Source organism: the organism of the source record quoted next, unplaced genomic scaffold (genome assembly GCF_019419815.1).
Source record: "Pyrus x bretschneideri cultivar Hongxiangsu unplaced genomic scaffold, Pyrus_bretschneideri_v1 Contig11, whole genome shotgun sequence".
In the NCBI taxonomy this organism is placed as follows: Eukaryota; Viridiplantae; Streptophyta; class Magnoliopsida; order Rosales; family Rosaceae; genus Pyrus; species Pyrus x bretschneideri.
This window is the reverse complement of record NW_025999402.1, coordinates 1953342-1973791: the sequence shown is the minus strand read 5'-3', so window position 1 is coordinate 1973791 and position 20450 is coordinate 1953342. Positions and strand designations below refer to the sequence as shown.

Below are 20450 nucleotides of genomic sequence, written 5' to 3'. Positions count from 1 at the left end.
GCTTGTGTTTTCAGAAAAACCTATTACTTATTATGATATATGAGTTTTCTAAACCTGGGGGTTAGTATGTTAAAGATTAACTGTTTTTGTATTACTTATATATCAACTTGGTCCACTCATGTTTTGTTTTGCACCCCCTCAGGACTTAGAATCAAGGCATACAATCCCGGCATTAGGGCACTCTCGCATTGGCATCTTCGAGTCTTCTCAGTGTAGAACCCACCCCTTTGTTCCTTCAATTTTATATTATTTCCTTTATAGTGTCTCATATTAGTTGTATGTTTTAAACACGTTCCATAATTGCATAAGCATTGTATTTAAATCTATAAGTTTTATTTACATTTGTAATTCTTCATTTTTCTCATGCATGTTAGTATTGCTTCGTCACCTTCGGGTGTCGGCTAGCATGTGCCTACCCTGGTGTTTGGAAGATATCAAGGTTGGGCGTGTCAATTTGGTATCAGAGTAAGGTTTGTTCAGAGCATACTTGGGCTCTTCTATTATTGTAGTGGTTTGTCGGTTCTGACATCATTTAGATGTCACAACTTCTGGATTTGGTGCCACTTGGCGCAGTTGTGCAAACCTTTCTCAGTTTAAATTGTCACCTTCTGGTTTAAATACAAGGATTCGTGTCAGGATTGTGCCTCATCGGTGACGAAATGGATTGTTGGATGACTTTCAACATCAGACCGATACTCTGCGACATGCTTTCCCTAAGAATTGCAGGCAGAGTCGGTTTTACATTGAAGTGACATGAATTAGAAATCTCAATAAAGGGAAGTGTGGTTAAGACCAGCTGACGATCTGAGATGGCGATGCCACTCTGCAACATGCGTTCCTTAGGAATTGTGGGTAGAGTTGGATCTACATATGAGTGTTTGGAAATGGAAATATTTTAATGATTTGGTTAAGACCAACTGGAGACTCGGAAGGGTGATGCGACTCTATGACATGTGTTCCTTAGGAATTACAAGCAGAGTTGTATCTACACAAGAGTGTGGTGAAACAGAAAAAAAAACTAAGTGGTTTGTGTTTGGGGATATAAAAAGGTGATGTTGTTATGCGTCATGCGTTACCTAAGAATGGCGGGCATAGTCATATCTTTATGGAAATTATTCAAAACATTCGAGGTTCGTGTTGGAGAGAGTGAGTAAGAGATAATTGTTGCGAAGTTTAGTAAGTGTTAGTTTGGTGGGATCAAATCAGTGTCCTCTGACTCATTCTTGCTGAGGAAATTCATGTGGATCCTTAGAACAATTCTGGGCGATTGTTTTATCGATAATCTTCTTTCTTACTCCAACAGCGAGGCCAAGTTCACTAAACATCGACTATTAGCTTTACACCAAATCCTTCGAGCGTTGACTTCATTTAGAATAAATACTTTCATGGGAGACTCTTTTATAACAGACGTTTTTATCATTAATTTCCAAAAGGGTTGTGATCATTAGAAATTGAGAATCCTCTCAGGGTGTTGTGAAATACGAAATATCCTTAGTTTTGTCTCTTTCTTTCAGCAGTTCTTAACTATTCTTTGAGCTTAGCCGTATTTCCTTTTTGGCTAAGAAACCAGTCAATTTTGTAGTGATGCTGACGGTGAACGAAGTTTCTGACAACGGGGTATTGTCTCAGCTGATCGTAGTTCTTACACTTTTTGAATTTTGCGGTGAGTTGATTTCACCTTTCAGTACCATCGTGGCCAGGTAACTATCGTAGTTAATGCTCTTAGTCGGAAATCTCATGGATTTACCTCCATCCGAGCTATCCATGTCCCACTAGCGCTTTCTCTTCGAAGAATTAGCTTTACGTTGGCGTCCGACTCACTGTGAACATTGTTGGCTCACATTTCAGCGTATGCCATGCATGCTTGCAGTACTAAATTGTACCATAATGTTCATCCACTTCATTACTTATATTGTATGAATGGTTTATCGCTGAATATGTGAGGGAATATCTAATTTACTAATCAGTGAAAACGATGAGATGGAAGCCACCGGGCTTTTCTCAAATTCTTTCTATTCCTGTGTGGAGATGGGAAGAAATTCCTGTGGTTATCCTTCTTGGGTTATTGAGGAACCACTAGGGATGCGAACGGAGGCGGGTGAGTGTCACCATACATTTCTTGTACAAACCACCTAGTACATGTGGAGACTGTAATGACGTTTCGATACTTTGATGGTTAACTCACTCAACATATTATCTACCAATCCGCGAGGACTATACTTTTAACCACTTGGCAGAATTCTTCATCCTAGACTTTGTTTGACTGACGTCTCAATTTACATCGGTTGTGATCGTAATCCTAGATTCACCTCCTGGTCCTAGAGCATTTTAGTCAAACTTGGGTTCGTGTTTACCCTAAAACACTTGTATCATTTCCAAATCGGAGTGACTATTCAGGAGATCCACTCATATACGAAAATTTTAGCCAGAACCATTAAACATTCAATCATCCATTAACATCCTATCGGGCGAATTATTACCACCAATGTTTGAATATCTTTGAGATTATCGTTGTAACAAGTTGTTGTGAATATTAGAATGGGAAAAAAGTTTGAGTTCCCGTCTATTAGATTACTTTAGACTATCACCCGAGTCGAGTCCGCACTCAACCATCTCGACTTGCCACCACAAAAATCAAGTTAGGTACTTACGCGTATTCTTGCATCAAAGCTACGCATTCACTTCGGTTACCATATACTTTAGATTTGTTGGACTTGTTTTGACCCTTAAATTCATGGGTGTTCACTTAGCCTTCTCGGCATAGCTGTTCACTAAATTAGAGAGAAATTTTCAATGAATTAGCTTGCCTAGGCATTATGAGTCACATTGTTCTGGTTTTTGGTGCATCGTCACTTTTGTACCTCATCGTGATGCGCATTTCACTTCTAAGTTTTGTGAAGTTTTCATAAAGACCTTGAGTATTAAGTTGTTTGTCTTGTATCACATTTTTATTTGCTGACCATTAGACAGTCTGAACAAACTATCTAGATCTTGAAAGACATGTTGCGTTTTTTTTATTTGTAGTTTTTGAATGATTAGATTTTGCACCGATCTTTTTTGGAGTAGTTACGATGATAGTTTTTATTTTCAATATGAGTATGGCACTATTTGAGACTTGGTATGATAGATTTTATTAGCAGCACTGGTTAGAAAGTAGAGTTTTGCGAATTGGTCTTTGGATGTTTGAATTTACCATATGAGAAACTGTGTGCTTCTGTTGTTGTTGACTTAGTGTTGGATAAATTGGTACGTTTGCACCCTTAGGAAATTGCTACTTGCTTATCGAGACAACAATATATTGTCGATATTGCAGGCGGCCGACTATAGTATCGATGGCATATTCGTTGGGTTCATTAAGCAAGTGGGTAGGTATACTCGTCTTCGATAGTTGTTACTATTTAGTTGTTTTTGGGGCTCGACCCAAAGACACACACATGTTCTCGGAGTACCTGACGTTATGAATGCTTAGGCGAGACCCACTTTTCATTTTTTACTTTAATTTTCAGTACAAGTATTTTAACTTACCTTATATTAGTTATATATTTGTATTTTTGACGTTACAAATATTTGGTCCAGTCATCTCCACTTTCAATTTTAAATTCAATATGAGTTTTTGACTCCTATGCTAATACATATCTATTTTGACATTATCGTGTATTATGTACATACTTTTCACCTTACGCTATTATATATTTTCGACTTTATATCCTTACAAAATATCTTCCTACTTTTATATTGATGGGGGAAGAAGAACCATTGCAACCCGCTCGTGACGGTGTGGCATATTCTCTTTGATGCAACTGTTCTGACTTGATTTCTTCTTTATGTGTGTGTGTGTGTGTGTGTGTGTGTGTGTGTGTGTGTGTATTCTTCTTCCTATCTTCGAGTATTTACTTTTAGTAAGTTATTTCAAATTTCAGGATGAAATTTTCTTAACGAGGGTAGATTGTAACAATCCGTCCCGAATAACTTTACGGATTTTAGAACGGAATGGTATTTTGGTAATTTCATTAGGATTGGGCTAGATATTTTGAAAGAGTTACTTTTGGTCTTAATTGGTGAGCCATGTGGGGCCCACCCTTTGGTTTTTTGCCCCCCAGCCCAAACACTTCATTCTCTTTCTTTTTTCCCTTTCCCGTGACAAACCTCACAACTTTCTCTCTTCATTTTCTCTCCCTCTCGTAAGTCTTTCTCTCTTCACTCATCTCTCATTTTTGAGCCATAGGCACCCAAACAACCACGATAATGATGGCAATACCACCACCATCACCCTCACTCCTTGCCTCTTCTCTCTCTCTCATTCTCTATGAGCATAAAGACACGGAACTTAGCACACCCAGTTCCTCGGCGATGGACCGCGACTTTACTTGGATTTCCTGGCACTTCCTGGCCACAATAGGGCCAAAAAGTGGTATGATCCTCTTTCTCTCTCACATAGCTTATTTTCCACAGTTTAAACATTAAAAATGGTGTAGTTTGGAGCTCGAACGAAGCTTAGGAAGTTTTCCCAGATTCCGGCCAACCCGACCTGAAAAAGAGGTTAAACCGACCCACAACCCTAGTCGACCTAAAGTTATTGGGCTATAAAACCTGGCCCAAACTCTCGACCCAAGCCATAATTGTGACTTATTGAACCTAGCCCAGTTACAAGCCCAAACCCAAATGAGACCCAGCCCAACCCAATAAGCTAGGTCCAAGCCCAGCAACCTCAGGCCTAAACCTAAAGAGAACCGGCCTAAACCCAAAACCCAGATCTCAGTTGGCATGTGAGTCCGCGTGTGGGCACCTATCTTGGCCAGTGTGTGGTGCAAAAGCACCTCTACCAGAGGTACTGTGCTCCGCCGCCATGGACGGCAGCGCATGCAACTTTTCTGGCTAACTTTTCGACGACCCAAATTGACGCGTCCAATGGCGCGTGGCTATCTGGGCCGCTATCCTGTGGTGACGCGTGGGGGTATCCAAGGTCCCCTCTTACATTTTTCAACGTCCTGAATCTGTTTATGACGTCTGTTTCCTGAAATTGAATCATTATGATAGAGCTTTATTAATTGGTCCTTTTATGTGTTTAGGTGCAATTGTTTATGACATTTTCATCTTCTCTAGTTTGCACGGCTCTTCGACGGCAAAGTATCTGTGAGTGGACCCCTTCTAAAATGTATATTTTAATATTAGAAATGCATACATGAAAAGCATGATTTGTTGTTTACGTTTTATGAAACGTTTATGAGTAAATTGGATTTACACTTTATGATATATTATGCTTTATCAACTTTATGTTCTTTGTGGTATATATGATTGAACGTGGTTTTACGATATGATGTTTTAGTTACTAAGCTCCGATTTAAGATATATATATATATATATATATTAGAAATATTATGTTAATGTTTTTATGCGCTTACTTAGTGTTTATTCATACGAACTGCCTATGGGCGAATGAAATCATTAATTGGCTTTAGTTGGGTGATGTAGGGCCTACGGGAAAATGATATTGCCTACGGGCAAATGATATTTATATTGGCTTCGGCCGGGCGTACGTTGGTGGCTTTGGCCGAAAGATACTTAGATATGGCTTCGACCGAGCGTAGGTTGGTGGCTTTGGCCGGAAAATATTTATATTGGCTTCGGCTGGGAGATGTAGTGCCTTCGGGCAAATGAAGATATGTGTGTGTGTGTGTGTGTGTGTGTGTGTGTGTGTGTACCTTGTGCTACTACTACTAAGCACCCTATATACGATATATGTCTCATGCTAGGGTTTTTGGAAAAAACCTATTACTTATTATGATATATGAGTTTTCTAAACCTGGGGGTTAGTACATTAAAGATTAACTGTTTTTGTATTACTTATGTATCAACTTGGTCCACTCATGTTTTATTTTGCGCCCCCTCAAGACTTAGAATTGAGGCGTACAATCCTGGTGTCAGGGCACTCCCGCATCGGCATCTTCGAGTCCTCTCGGTGTAGGACCTATCCCTTTGTTCATTCAATTTTATATTATTTCCTTTATAGTGTCTCAGATTAGTTGTATGATTTGAACAAGTTCCATAATTGCATAAGCATTGTATTTAAATCTATAAGTTTTATTTATATTTGTAATTCTTCATTCTTCTCATGCATGTTAGTATGGCTTCGTCACCTTCGGGTGTCGGCCAACATGTGCCTACCCTGGTGTTTGGAGGATATCAGGGTTGGGCGTGTCACATAGGCAATGTGGGACCATAAATTTTACTCAGTTGGAGTAAGGCTGATCAGAATACAAGTACCTCAGAAGTCTGATCAATGACTTAACGGCTCAAAACAGACTTAGTCGACTAAATAAACCAACGGTTCCACCACACCCTATTGGGCTCTGGAATGATGGGTAAGGCTTGCAGGCCTTGCTGAGATTGACCATACTTACTCTGCAAGACATGAAAAACTAATCCAACTAAAGATCATATTGGTTTCCTATATTCTTGGAAATTCCCATAGTCTATGGATTGGCGTGCCCACAAGTAATCACAATTCTAAAAGGAAGCAATATCTTATGCTAGATATCATGGATGATTCTCCTGGTTTAATACATATTATATCTTAAAAAGACTCTCTCCCCGACTAGTATAAATACACCCACCAAGGGCGTATCACTGGTAACGCATACTTTGTTCTCTAGCCCTTGCTTAAGTTCTAATATCTTCTACTGACTTGACCATCGGAGAACTTTTGATCGGTACCCACACCAATGCCTTAGGTTGTTCACTGTTGTTTGTTCTTGTTTGTAAGTGACCGTTCTCGCCCAACTCAACCATCCATAGTTCCAACAGGTAGGCCGAGGGCGAAGTAGAGGAAAGCAAAGGGTTGATAATTTTGGCAATGGTGTTGTAGGGTAAGTAATGTGAACGAGAAGTACCACGAGAAATGCCTTGAGAAAGCACTAAGTACTTCTACAATCTATTAGTTCTTTTTTATAACATTATCAAAACCAAAAGCGCTTTTAATAATTCTGAAAACACTTCCAAATAACATCTTAGTAGGCAATGTATTTGTAATCGATTCATTTAACACGTAACAACTCTTAATACGTATGGAAACCCCATCTGCGCTGATTAAGCATTAGAAGTAAACAATATTTGACCTAGTTCTAAACTACATATAATAAGCTCCAGCTCTGCATTGCCCTAATGTTCTCAATCTACTTACTAAACTAGTTATTTAACTACTAGTATAAATAAGAGGTTCTCAAACTAATACAGCTCCATGACACAGCTCCGTTTCTTTTCGTTTAGTGCTGAACAAAACCCTTGGCATTCTTCAACCACATCAGGTACTCTTTCTTGTGTATGTTCTCCATGTAATCATACAAGAAGTCAGACATGGTGTGCTCGATCCCTCAACCCTCGAGATCCTTGTAGAAAGCATTCTGCAACTCCTCATCCAAGTCACTGACGGAAAAAAAACAGCACATATCAGAACACAAAAGAAGCCATCATCAGAATCTATCCAGTGCATAATAGATGCAAACAAAAGGTATGATCCATTGACACAATGCTTACTGAAATTGAGGTCCATCATAAGCAGAATCAAGGTCTATGGAACAACGCTCAGCCTGCTTGACCGACAAGCTATCGATCAAAATCTCAGTTGCAAAAGCAGAAACGCCAAACCAGTCCATTTGGTTTGGAAATGCTCACAACCATCGGAATCCCGGGGTCTTCACACTTCCAATCGTCTTCACCTGTGGAAATCGTAAAAATGCTACAATCGTCTTCACCTTTGGAAATGCTCCAATTGTCTTCACACTCCTAATGTTTGAAATTCATACAAATAAAAAATTACCCCACAATTTTCACCAAAAAAATAAAAATTACCCAACATTGGATTACTGAAAAAAATTGCCCGTTCGGTATTCAATTTAAATACAGTTTTTATAACTTTAAAATAAGTTTTAAATTTTTGTTTGGCCTGTTTTTAAATTTTCAACAACTAAATTTAAGAATAATTAAAAAACAATGTGTATTTAATAAAGGGAATTATTTTTGGCACTTCTCATTTTGTACTTTAAACTTTCTATAAATAAAAAGAAAAATACATAAGGAGTGTTATGAGATTTTTGAAGTACTAATAACAATTTTCTTGATAAAATTACAAAAAAAATATTTTTAAAGTTTTAAACACAATCATCTACAACCACTTAATACTATTGTCTAGTGGTACTCCTTTTTAATTAGTGGTATTTCTTTTTACTTGTAAGTGAGATGTCTTAAATTCAATTTTCGTCAAAGACGAATTTGAACCTCATTATTGCTAACTCATTGTCAAGCTAAGTACAAAGTTCGATTTTCGTCAAAGATAAATTTAAACGTCATTATTACTAACTCATTGTGAAGTTAAGCACATTCCTCTCTCCTTAGTTTGGGAGAAATTATATTCATACATCTCAAATTATTCCTTTCACACCCTTTAGATAATATCGTTTGTTAAAAAAATAAAATAAAATAAAGCACAATCTCCAAACACAAACTCTACGGCCCGACCCTCACCTCTTTTCTCCCTCCTCTCCGTCTTATCTCTCATCTACCTCTTCGTGATCTTCGCTGCCAGCGTTGATCGGGTCCGCCCTCCGCCGGGCGTCGCTTCAAGTCCACTGCCAGTGTCGATTCGACTCCGCCGTAGCTCCAATTAGTTAATGCTACGCGGAAAAGGTTAAGGGAATTGCCAGCCTTGGATGGTGCCGACAACACGGTGAGGGAGGAGATGGGAAGGGTAGTTGCCAATGAGATCCTAACTTACTTACCTGACCAGTACTATGAAACCAGTTTGGGACTTTCCTAATTTTAAGATCTAAAATAGTTTCTGACTTCAATGGCAAACAAATTTTTGGATTAAAAAAAAAAAAAAAAACTGTTTTCAAGAGATGTTCCTTTAACTTGTTTTTAAGAATGACTAAAGGTTTTGCGTTTAATATCAAACGGCCCTTAGCTTAATTCGATGAAAAGTCACCCAAAAAATAATAAAAAATGCAACTTTAAAAAAAAAAAAAAAACAGCAATTTTGAGAGTAAAGTTGGCAAACTAAAAGTTATACGCTTCTTTGGGTTTCACGTCTTGGGCACACTTGATCTCTGACTCAAGGACTTCGACAAGACTTTGTTCGCTGATCGGCTCCACGGCGGTGGCAGTGGCGGTGGAGAATCGATCAACTACAAAGCTTCTACGGATGAGCTGAGGGCTGAAAGTAGGGACTGTGGAGATCACGCGGTGAAAGATGGGTGCTGACCCGACGGCGAGGGATAGGGCGGAGTAGGACGGCCTGCGGAGCATCGAGAAGAGAGACATTTGAGGTCCGGCTATGGCTGAAAATTCAGATGGTTTAGGGATTTGCTATTGGATCAGGGTTTTGTCCTTATGCTTGGGGTTTTAGGTAAATGAAATAAAATATTTAGTATTGGGCTTATCATCTATGGGCCTATGGCTTTGCGGTTGGAAAAGTGCCCAATTTGGTGACTTTGTAAAAGAGGAGGCGTGGCACATTAAAGGGTAATGCTAAGGAACCATATTTTTTATTTTATTTTATTTTATTTCTTTTTGAATAAATGGTAGTATCTACATTAAAATGGTGGAAGAGTAGATTGCCATAACAATGTGGTTCAACTTTGTCCCTTTAACGAGTACTGTCATGTGATATGTGGGTCCTCTTGGCCCCGCACGATGATGGTGGATCATGTGGCTCTATGTGTAAGGTGAGTCTCTTTTACTCTATGTGGTTGCCGATGTGCGTTTTTCTACGTGAAGGAGCGTGTTGAAATATTCCATATCAACCGTATCTTTGAGAAAGAAGAGTTTAAATATTTTAATCTCAATTCAACCAATATTGAGATTTTTTGTGATAAAACGTTTAAATATTCTAATCTCACTTCAACTAATACTAAGGCTTTTTGTGAGAAAACCACACACTTAACGGAATTTTGCAGGTGGTAATTACCAAGTTGAAGACAATAACTATATTGTTGGAAGTGGACCTTTGACTCTTCTCTCTGATAATTCGACAAATTTTTCTCTAGTTTTTAATTTAAAATTAACCTATATGTGGTCCATCAAATAATTAAGAAAAAGCACGAATGATTATACAATTGAAAGCTTTGGAATGACGTGTTCTTTGATTGTGTCCATGGGTGAGCTAAAATGTCTTTAACCATTCCAGGTTCCGATTAGTCCTACCATTATTTAGGTAAAGGGAATTGTTATTGGTACTTCAAAAATCTCATTCTACACTCCAAACTTTCTATATTTGTAAAAAAAAAATACATTTGTGAAGAGTGTAAAATGAGATTTTTGAAAGTACCAATAACACTTCTCCTAAGTAAATTGCAATTGTATATTGACTAATATTGAAAAAATTATCATTTTGGTCAATTTCTCAAAAAAAAATACTAATAAAAAAGAAAAAAAAATGTAAGTGGGATACTCTCGACAAACTCTCAATTCTTATTAGTGGCGTGTAACAGCTAAAATCAATCGGTCACAAGTGAAAAGGTTTTTATGCTAGTCTTTGGTTGTGAGATACTCAACAAAATCCAAAAACTAAGAACAAATGAATTACCAAACACAAATACCATCAAGCCAAAGCTGGGCAACAGGCAAAGGCAATCAAGAAAAACAAAATGCTGAAAGTTGCAAGTGGCATAATCAACTAATCGCTGTTTACGACATCAACCGTCATACTAATCATAAAAAATGTTCCCAGAATCTCTTCCGCATAAGCATTCATGATTCATGAGACTTCCTATAATCTAGATTTCACCATCCCAGAACTCCTCATAACTCCTGTAGGGACCAAAAGTATCATGAACGAATGAGGCCCCTCTGATCAGTCTTGCCTGCACAATTGGAAATCAGTGTAGTTAGTTAGGAGAAAAGGCTACATAGCAATTACTACAGCATGATTCGCTCACGATACCGCAATAATGGCATCCTCGTTGTAGGTAAGTACGGGTACTGATAGCACTGAGAATAAGAATCATTTCCAGTGACGACTTGTTACCTGCTCGATTTCAGAAAACTTGGCGAACAAGTCATCTGGGATAGACCAGCCAAACACATTAAGGTTCTCCTTGATCCTTGCTTCATTAGTACTCTTGGGAAGAACACTATGACCCTTTTGCAGCCCCCATCGAAGAGCAACTTGTGCAGGAGTTTTGCCTAATTTTTCAGCAATTGTCCGAAGAATCGGATTCTTAAGGACTTCAAGTTTGACCCATGTTGTTCCAGGAGAGCCCAGTGGTGAATATCCCTGAAAGAAAAATATATGTTACTTTTGTAACTGCTCAGGACACAGACAATGTGATTAAGTATTGCATACTCACAGAAAGGTGAACTCCCTTGGATTTACAGAGGGAACGTAGCTTGTTCTGCTGCCATACAGGATGGCACTCCACTTGGTCAACAGCAGGAGGAACACGTGCCACATCCAGCAAATCTGACAGCTTCTTTGTGGAGAAATTGCACACACCAATAGCTCGAGCCTTGCCTGAATCATAGAGGGTTTCCATTGCTCTCCAAGTTGCAGAGATGTCAGTATCAGTAAGGTTTTCAGGCTTAAAACCCACAGACCCTTTCTTCATCCGGACTGGCCAGTGTATCTTCGAAATTTCCAGCAGGCTTATTAGTTGCAGCCAAATAATGCTCACAAAATGCATAACAATATTTGATTTCAACCTGATATTTAGAGCAAGATGCAGGTAATATAGCCAGACTCAAGGAGATCAATGCCCTTGAAAGTAACTTATATAATCTAATTTTGGATTTCGGAAAACACGCGACGATTCCATTCCTTATAAAGTGCCTCTTCTATATGTAAATTATTAAAACAAAATGCACACAATTTGGTATCAAATTCTGATACAGGCATAACTTGAGAAAAAGATTGGAACAGGAAATACGTACAAGGTACAAGTCAACATAATCCAGTTGCAAGTCTCTCAAAGTCCTGTCCAATGCCTCTGGTACATCTTCGGGAGCATGATCAGTACACCTGCGGATAAACAACCAAACAAGGGTCACAGCACTATCACTTAGCATAAATAACCAGCGGTTATTCAAAATATCTCACTACTTAGTTAAATTAGCATGAACAAACCAGAGTTTGGAAGTAATCCACATATCCTCGCGCGTCACCGCACCATCTTCAAACAGTTTCTTTAGAACCAAACCAACCTACAAGAAATAAAAACTGTTGGTCGAACCAAATTCTGGTAACGACTCAAGCATCTTCAAAGAATGATACTAACATAAATCATTTCAAATTTTATCCAGATTTAATGTAAAGAGATGACCGCATAGTAATTAAAATTATAAAGGTAATTAAAGGCAATCAATCAGCTCAACATAAAAAATAAAAATTTGACAGTTAAACATAATGATAGTAGTTACTGGGTACAATTTACTTAACATGCACAAACACATAAGACGAATGTCAACCATAAATGAAATTTACAACAAATGTTCAGGGCTCATTTGATAACCATTTTATGTTTAATTTTTAGCTTTCATTTTTCGTTATAGATAGATCCCTCCATCATTATTCATCCTCCTTTTCCCCATAAACTCTTCGTCTATCTCTCGCGCAACACACAAACGGTAAAACAAAAAACAAAATAGTTGTCGAATATGCCCTCGAATAAGTAATTTAGCGTAAAAGAAACTGAAGTTACCTCCTTCTCATTGCCGTAGATTTGAGCACAATCAATATGTCGACAACCCGCCTACAATTAGTAAATCAACAAATTTATCTTATATACTAAATTTTAGCAAAACCAAACGGCTAATTGTTAAGAATGAATCACATATTGATAGGGATATTGTAGGGCCTTATAAGGAAGTTGGATTATTTCTCGTATTGTCAATTGGTTTTATGGTGTAAAACAAATTAACTTTGTTTATAATATCAGAGCAGGTTGTGCTCAACAGCTACACGCACTCTATATTACTTCTTTTGTGTTCTTCACATATTAGACTTCAAATTTCACCACAAGAGGTGTATTGTGAACGAATCCCATGATAATGAAGTAAGGGAAAGAAAAACTCAACTTTCTTCACTAATGATAGCCAATAATCTTCCACAATGATCGATTTTTCAGTTCGAAAAAAATTTAAATAGAACGTGTAGTAAAGGGAAAGAAAAATACCTTGACAGCGGCGTGTACGGCGTCGCCGACGAGGCCAGGGCTTGACTGCCAGGTCCCCAACCCTACAGAAGGGATCTTAGCTCCGGTGTTCAGCTCGAAGAAACGAATGTCGTCCGCCATTTCTCAGTCTCTCAGGTGGAGACAGAGAAGTTTAGAGAGAGAGTAATCTAACAAAATGAAAAGGCTCTTCGCATTTATAAGAGAGCGGGAGAGAATCCGAGACGTCATCGTTTACGACCGTTTGATAAGGACTGTTACTTTTTCGTTTTCTGGGATGTGGTTAGTGCTCTACTCGTTCGGGTATATAGAGGTTTTTCAATGTAATTAGGTACACGAGATGGCAAGTTATACGTAAACATACAATTAGTTGAATTTCTTTTTAAGTGTTCATCCGTTTAGATAATGAAATATGTTGTATGGACACTGTACATATTTTTTGAACGGATTGAAAAATCTCTTTCTGGTATCACCTTATAAAGATGGCACAAGAAATCTGAGCTGTTGAAATAGAAAGTTGCCACCTTTTGTGGCCGTAGATTTTTACGTTGTCAAATCAAGTCATCGAGTGGTCCAGGTAAGACACTTGGTGGAGTTATCAACCAACTATTTCTTTGCCTTATTCAAGCCATAAAAAATGATCTCGATCTTTTTCTAGGAGACCACACAATTATAAGGAAAATGATAAATTGTCAATTTTCGAGGTGTGTCAAACTAGTCTCTTCCAAATTAAATGGCCGCAATTGTCCAAGTGAATAGTTTTCTTTTTAAACTTATTACGTTCTGTGTTCAAATTCTCTAACCTTTTTATTGCAATTTCAATCTGTTTAGTGTTCAAAGTCCCTTGCTTTTGTAGTATTCTCTAATTCTAGAAAGAAGATCCTCAATGGAACACACTTTTTATTTTAGTGTTATGGGTCACTTTTATAACTTTGTCTTGGTCTGTAAACCCGTTTCACCTAAATCATTCTCTTAATTTGATGATATACTAAAATAAAATGGTTTTTACGTGCAAGAAGTCATTCTTCTTTACAACCGATTGTTTGCACAATTTTTTTCATTTCTATTTTTAATGAGTCACTTCAATATATACAGGGGAAGAGTGCATAAGGTGAAAACGTGACAGAAAGATGATGAGAGCTGTTGTTAAGGCAAGGCAGAGAAATCACGATTAGTTAGTTTCCGTTGAAGTGTAGAGACACGAGTAAAAAGCAGGTTAGGAAAGGAAATCGAACAAGTAACAGTGAACAGCTTCCAGCATTTCAACACCCAACACATGCAACATTTTCGACCTTCAGGAATATCTTCACGTACAACGTACCATATTCAAGACATTCCTAATCCAGATTTCTATGCAGACTAAATTTTGTAGTTACATACTGTTAGTTCTATGTATTCGAAGAAGCTGAAGGAGACGTAAAGGAAATTGCTTCCTAACATCAAGGTTCTGCTCACTCTCGCCGTCCCATAATTCTTCCAGGGTCCTGTATGCACCCAGAGTCTCGTGCACAAAACCAGTTCCTTTTTGTAAGCCTCTCCTGCATGATCAATCGAACAGAATATTGAATTCAATCAATGTCTTGTATTAACGAAGTTGAATAATTGCGAATATGGAAGTTCTCTTAAAGTCACAGCTTACAAGTGCCTAATCGATATGCCAATGAAAGGATACATCGAAAAAACTATCGAACGTTGTCGTATAATGACAAGCAAGTGCAGAAGCTAACACAACTGAACGAGAAAGAAGGAATGAAAAGAAGGGGAAAAGGAAAAAGCACTTGCCTGATAAATTTCAGAAAACATGGCAAACAAGTATTGAGGTATACACCAATAGCATTCGTGAGGACCTTGCTCGTCGCCAATGTTGCAAATCCCTGGAATATGGTATTAATCACAAAAATCTATAAGAACTGGGGAGCCGAAAAGATTGACAACTGGTCCATTCTGTTTTCAAAGCATTCACGCAGCTTTGGTTGCTGCCGGTGAGAGTGCAATTCCCCTTGATTAACTGCAGGAGGTATTCGTGGGGGTGGTTTGGGGTGTCTCTGGGTTCGTGGGGATGTTTTCATCTCTTTCAAGATGAAATGGAACTGTTCACGCATAATGAAACTGTTCACGCAAAACCGTCGTTCCACTAAGCGTGAACAGTTCTTTTAGAACTGGCTTTTAAAATAGAGTAGTTTGTCAGCTCTCTTGAATTCAGAACTGGCTTTTAAGATAGAGTAATTTGTCAACTCTCTTGAATTACTTTTACTAATCCGGGTTAAGATATAATTGGGATGCCAATATTTGGACAAACGGTTTGTGAAATGCCTCGTAAAATTTCGCCCTATAAGAGCTTAATTTCTTTGCATGCCCACATTGCCACAAACTTGATATATCTGGCTCCGAAGAAGGTGACATTTTGCAAATGTCGTTAAACCAAATGATCATTGACATTTGACATCAATGTTTCATGACAGACGAAGTGAACAGGTTTAATGTTTCAATGATTCTGAAGAACCTTACAAGTTATAACAATGTTCAACAAAAGTACCAGAGCTTCTGAATTCACCCTTCTCTAAGAAGCCACTGAAAATCAAGCTACAACGAAAAAAACAGGCTAAAGAAAGGCATATAGAAAAGCTGAATGTTTCAAACATTCGCTCTTCCAGCCTATGCTTACAATTCTCCGTCCCAGAGTTCCTCAATGGTCTTGTACGGACCGTGCTCCTTGTTGACAAATCCAGTACCTTTCACTAACCTTTCCTGTACGGAAGGAAATACGAAGAAACTTTAGCAATGTCGAATCACATAGAAATGAAATTAGACTATAGCAGATGTTACTAAACCGAATCTTCCCAAACAGAAAGTTCATTCATAATTCAAGCATGATACGCCAAGAAGAAGAAATGACAACTTGAATTTGGGGAAAGAATGACGGGACAAAGAAAGAGTTACTTGCCTGCTTTACTTCAGCAAAGTTTGCAAGCAAGTCCTCAGGTATAGACCAATCAAAAACATCAAAGTTTTCCTTGATCCTTTCCTCCTTTGTGCTCTTAGGCAGTACACTGTGACCCGATTGTAGCCCCCATCGGATAGCCACTTGCGGAGGAGTCTTGCCCAGCTTCTCTGCCACCGATAATAGAGTTGGATTCTTAAGGACATCACCCTTAATGCTACTTGTGCCTGGGGATCCCAATGGTGAATACCCCTGAAATTAGAAAAGCATCACAGCATTATACCAATAATTAGCAGCTTGTGCCTTTCGAAAATCATCAAAAGAGGCTTTTAACTTCATATCAGAATACTCACACTTAAGTGGACTCCCTTGGATTTACAGAATTCATGTAGCTTTGGCTGCTGCCACTGAGGGTGGCATTCCACTTGATTAACAGCGGGAGGGATGCGCGCCACAGCTAACAGGTCGCTAAGCTTTTTGGTTGAAAAATTGCTGACTCCAATAGCCCTGGCCTTTCCAGAGTCATATGCTGCCTCCAGTGCTTTCCAAGTACTGGGTATGTCAGGTTGGTCAAGGTTTTCAGGCTTAAAGCCACCGGAACCCTTCTTCATCTTGACCGGCCAGTGGATCTACAATAATTGTACGAACATTCAGTGGCAAATAAAACGAGATTCTGTGAGTTTATGATACTAGTGAAATATGTCAGGTTGCTGCTTGTTCTTAAACATACTCCAACGTCATATCATGAAAACGAACTAAATCATATACCAAGATTGTAATTATATTTGCAGAAATCATTTGGATCATGACAAATAAAATGTTATCTTGTCGAAGATTTAACATTTTTTAGTGGTAATGTTCGATTATTATTTGAATGTACGATCCAAATCCTAAACCCATACACCAGCAAACCAAGATATCAGATTGTACATACAAGATACAGATCGAGATAGTCGAGTTGTAAGTCTTGCAGGGTACTATCTATTGCCTTCCGCACATCTTCTGGTGCATGATTGCTACACCTGCACAGTGTCACATATGCAATTTCAAAATTCAAATTCAACCTTTCCAATTAGATAGTAAGACCATCTCCAACTCAAGGGATAAAACTTAAAATATAAGCTTTAAAATCTCCAAACCATCTAACTATAGGCTAAAATAAGTCTTGGGGATAAAATATATCTAGGCTAGATTCTCTTCACAATTTAAGCCTGACTTAAATTATTCTTGACCCACTAAATTGTCATATTTGAATTTTTTTTTTTTTTACTTATAATCTAACGGCTATGATCAAACAAGATCAAATATAATGGTAGAAAAAAAAAACAATATTTGACAGTCCAAAATTAAGTCTAATGTCTAAAATAATTTAAGAAAATAATTTAAATCAAATTTAACTTAAAACTTTATAAATACCTATGTATTTGTATGATATTTAATTACTTATCGAAATTTAAATATTTTTAAATTAAAATGTTCATAAAAATAAATTAGGATAATCTACATAAATTTTATTTTCAAAAAAAGTTACCGAAAACAAAAAGTTAGGCTAGAATCATTTTTTAATAATTTCGAACTAAAATTTTAAGCTACAAGGATTGGAGGGGAAAAATAATTTCGGGCTTATGGCTTAAAATTTTCTGACTTAAATTTTTAAGCTTTACCTCGAAGGGTTGGAGATGATTTAAAGACTCAAGAGTCTTGAAATGGAAAGGGAAATACACACAACAAAATCGGTTACAAACATGTAGTAAAAAGTAGAATTGAAAGGACATTAAACCGAAAATAAGTCATATACATAAACCACGGTTTAGTACCCCTTTGTTGACGAACATCGTATTCATTTTTCACTAAAAATTTGTAACCAGTTTCGTATATTTCCCAAAGTTAGTAAGATATTGAAAACAGACCAGAGTTTTGAAGTGATCCATAAGTCCTCGCGCTTCACTACACCATCAGCATAAAGCTTCTTCAGAGCAAACCCAATCTACCAAAAAAAAAAAAGAAATCCATGAAATTACTGGTCACTGCGATACATAAATCATAATAGAACAAACCAGATTAATTAAGCAGAAAAATTCGAAACACACAATTAATCAAAAGTATTGAAATTTAAATACCTCCTTTTCATTTCCATAAGCTTGAGCACAATCAATATGCCGATATCCAACCTGCATTGACACAGACGCAAAATTAAACAATCAAATTAAACTCAATTTTATTTATTTATTTTTTTTGGAATTGGACTTCCAAATTAAAGCAACCGAAGATACCTTGACGGCGGCGGTGACGGCGGCAGCGACGACGCCAGGCTCGGCCTGCCACGTGCCCAGTCCGACTGACGGAATCTTGGCCCCGGTGTTGAGCTCAAAGAACCGAATTGCTTCCGCCATTTTTCGCCTTTTTTGTGGTTTGTTTGCAGAAAAATTCACACTTTTCTTCGATTTTCGAGTGCAAATAATGGAGCAAGATACGTGGGTCAGTTACCATATATGGCTGGAGGAAAACGGCCAGACGGCAAATGAATGACGTTGCATAGACTAAAAGAAGCAAATATTTGACCAAAAACTAAACGGAAGAACCATATGGTCCATTGCTGTTACACCTCAAGTTGGAGAGAATGGTAATTTTATGGGGGCAGCCGTGAAGGAGCTTGTTTTGGAGTTGGGCAATTGGAGAGAGGACAGCGGATCTTCTTTATGATGATTCCAAGAATCATTTAATTATATTCGTTCATCGTGAATTGTGTGATCAATTTTTATCAAATATTATTTATATTCAACTTTAAATAAAAAAATATAATAATTTTTTATTGCACAATATACGATAAACAGATTAAACATATATGATTTAAAAATTTTTGAGATCCTCACAAAAAAAATCTGACAAGAATCCTTACTCGGTTATTGGGTTCTTTCCTCTGTGCTTTTCTCTCCTATATTTCAGCTTGGTTGTCGTCATCGTCGTGTCACCACTGACGTTGATCAATATTTGTTACCAATTTGTTTTTTAATTCGTTTATTTCAGATATAATCTGAGTTTCTTCACCACTTGCTTGTCCATACACTGTATCAAAGTTGAAAAACGAGACATTTTTTTTTCCTACCATTTTATATCCACAATAAAATTATTTGGTTAATTTAATGTTTGTTGTTTGTTTAAACAATAAATAATTTGTCTAAAAAGAGCTCTTTCAAGCCATCAAATTGATCACAACAAAGACTTTTTACTTTATGTGGTCTAATATCTTAGATTTTTGAATTTTTTATCGTACGTCATATGTTTGAAATTTTCTCATTTATTAAATTATTGTAATAATTTTAAAACCAGGACATTCCTAATTAAAATATGCACTACCTGTGTTTATCCAACCGTACAACAAAACATTGCCACATGGTTATGATTATGCAATCGAAGTCTTGAACATATAATAAAAACCAATATGTCAGATAGTTAAGAAAACGTGTGCATATGTTGAGTCGGACAGTCCACCCCTTCACTAGGTCTCTGGATCCACTCTCTCACCAAAAGACATACATCCCTTTTCCTTTTGGTTAATCCCACATCACAACGTGACGATATTTTATTGGATAATGTTAATGAGATTAAATTTCTAAATTATATGATGCGATTGCTGATAATAGAATTTATTACTCAATGTTGATTAATGCTTATTTCATATTGATGACACATTATTTTGTTTGCAAATTTAATTTAAAGGATTAGCCTTTATTAGGAATGGGTAACGGTTATGATAGACATGTAATCGCGGTTATTTATCCATAACTGTTTATAAATGGTTAACCATACACATAACCGGATACCCATTTACCCATAACCGGATACCCATTTACCCATAACCGCATACCTATTTACATTTTTTTTTACCCGTCTACCTATTTTTTTAACAACCTGAAAATTAAATAGAAATTTGTCATAATTTTCTTTTTTTCTAACTATTAAATACTGTTATAAGTACATTTAACATGTATTTTTATATTAACGGCAATATTATTTATGAATATATGTGATGTCTCTCAATTATTTGACGATCAATCTATTACAAGAATCATGCATGGTTGTAGGTTAATTAATATTCTTGTACATTTATATATATATATATATATATGTAAGTAAGTAAGCATCAGTCTGCTAATAAGCTAATTTGATAAATATATGGATTTTTATTTAGAAACATATGTTCATCGATCTAAGCCATTTAATCGATTTCTAATTTTGGGGTCAAATATTTATTGAAAATTGGAGGCCAATTAAATATATATATATATATATAGGTACATATCATCTGATAATAACATGTTTCTAAATGCTCAATGTAATCATTATCT

At 37.1% G+C, this 20450-nt stretch overlaps 2 protein-coding genes and 1 pseudogene across 3 annotated transcripts; all 3 read right to left on the bottom strand.

Moving 5' to 3' along the window:
* Window positions 1-7257: 7257 nt before the first annotated feature.
* On the bottom strand, window positions 7258-9678 carry LOC103938147 (annotated as a pseudogene).
* A 963-nt stretch (window positions 9679-10641) lies between these two features.
* On the bottom strand, window positions 10642-13441 carry LOC103938143 (NADPH-dependent aldo-keto reductase, chloroplastic). 2 transcript variants are annotated; one of them, XM_009348143.3, is made up of 7 exons: window positions 13164-13434; window positions 12690-12740; window positions 12116-12192; window positions 11923-12010; window positions 11343-11618; window positions 11021-11269; window positions 10642-10856 (listed from the first exon to the last, which is right to left on the bottom strand). In XM_009348143.3, exons 1-7 carry the CDS (start codon window positions 13281-13283, stop codon window positions 10770-10772), a joined length of 948 nt encoding a protein of 315 aa, XP_009346418.2. In that variant the 5' UTR covers window positions 13284-13434; the 3' UTR covers window positions 10642-10769. The 2 variants fall into 2 exon arrangements, with proteins under 2 accessions (XP_009346418.2, XP_048430046.1); XM_048574089.1 differs by lacking the exon at window positions 12690-12740 and having other exon boundaries at window positions 13164-13441.
* Window positions 13442-15571: 2130 nt separating this feature from the next.
* LOC103938142 (aldo-keto reductase family 4 member C10) lies at window positions 15572-18567 on the bottom strand. Its single transcript, XM_009348142.3, has 7 exons — window positions 18375-18567; window positions 18222-18272; window positions 18012-18088; window positions 17036-17123; window positions 16455-16730; window positions 16105-16353; window positions 15572-15908 (listed from the first exon to the last, which is right to left on the bottom strand). Exons 1-7 carry the CDS (start codon window positions 18492-18494, stop codon window positions 15822-15824), a joined length of 948 nt encoding a protein of 315 aa, XP_009346417.2. The 5' UTR covers window positions 18495-18567; the 3' UTR covers window positions 15572-15821.
* Window positions 18568-20450: the final 1883 nt, after the last annotated feature.

Excerpts from the sequence above, each read along its gene's own strand:
- LOC103938143 (XM_009348143.3), bottom strand. The coding sequence starts at position 13,283 with ATGGCGGACGACATTCGTTTCTTCGAGCTGAACACCGGAGCTAAGATC. Across the intron at positions 12,741-13,163 it reads CCGTACACGCCGCTGTCAAG|GCGGGTTGTCGACATATTGA; the intron begins GTATTTTTCTTT and ends TACTAATTGTAG. Across the intron at positions 12,193-12,689 it reads TCTACGGCAATGAGAAGGAG|GTTGGTTTGGTTCTAAAGAA; the intron begins GTAACTTCAGTT and ends TATTTCTTGTAG.
- LOC103938142 (XM_009348142.3), bottom strand. The coding sequence starts at position 18,494 with ATGGCGGAAGCAATTCGGTTCTTTGAGCTCAACACCGGGGCCAAGATT. Across the intron at positions 16,731-17,035 it reads ACTATCTCGATCTGTATCTT|ATCCACTGGCCGGTCAAGAT; the intron begins GTATGTACAATC and ends CAATTATTGTAG. Across the intron at positions 15,909-16,104 it reads ACTTTGCTGAAGTAAAGCAG|GAAAGGTTAGTGAAAGGTAC; the intron begins GCAAGTAACTCT and ends CCTTCCGTACAG.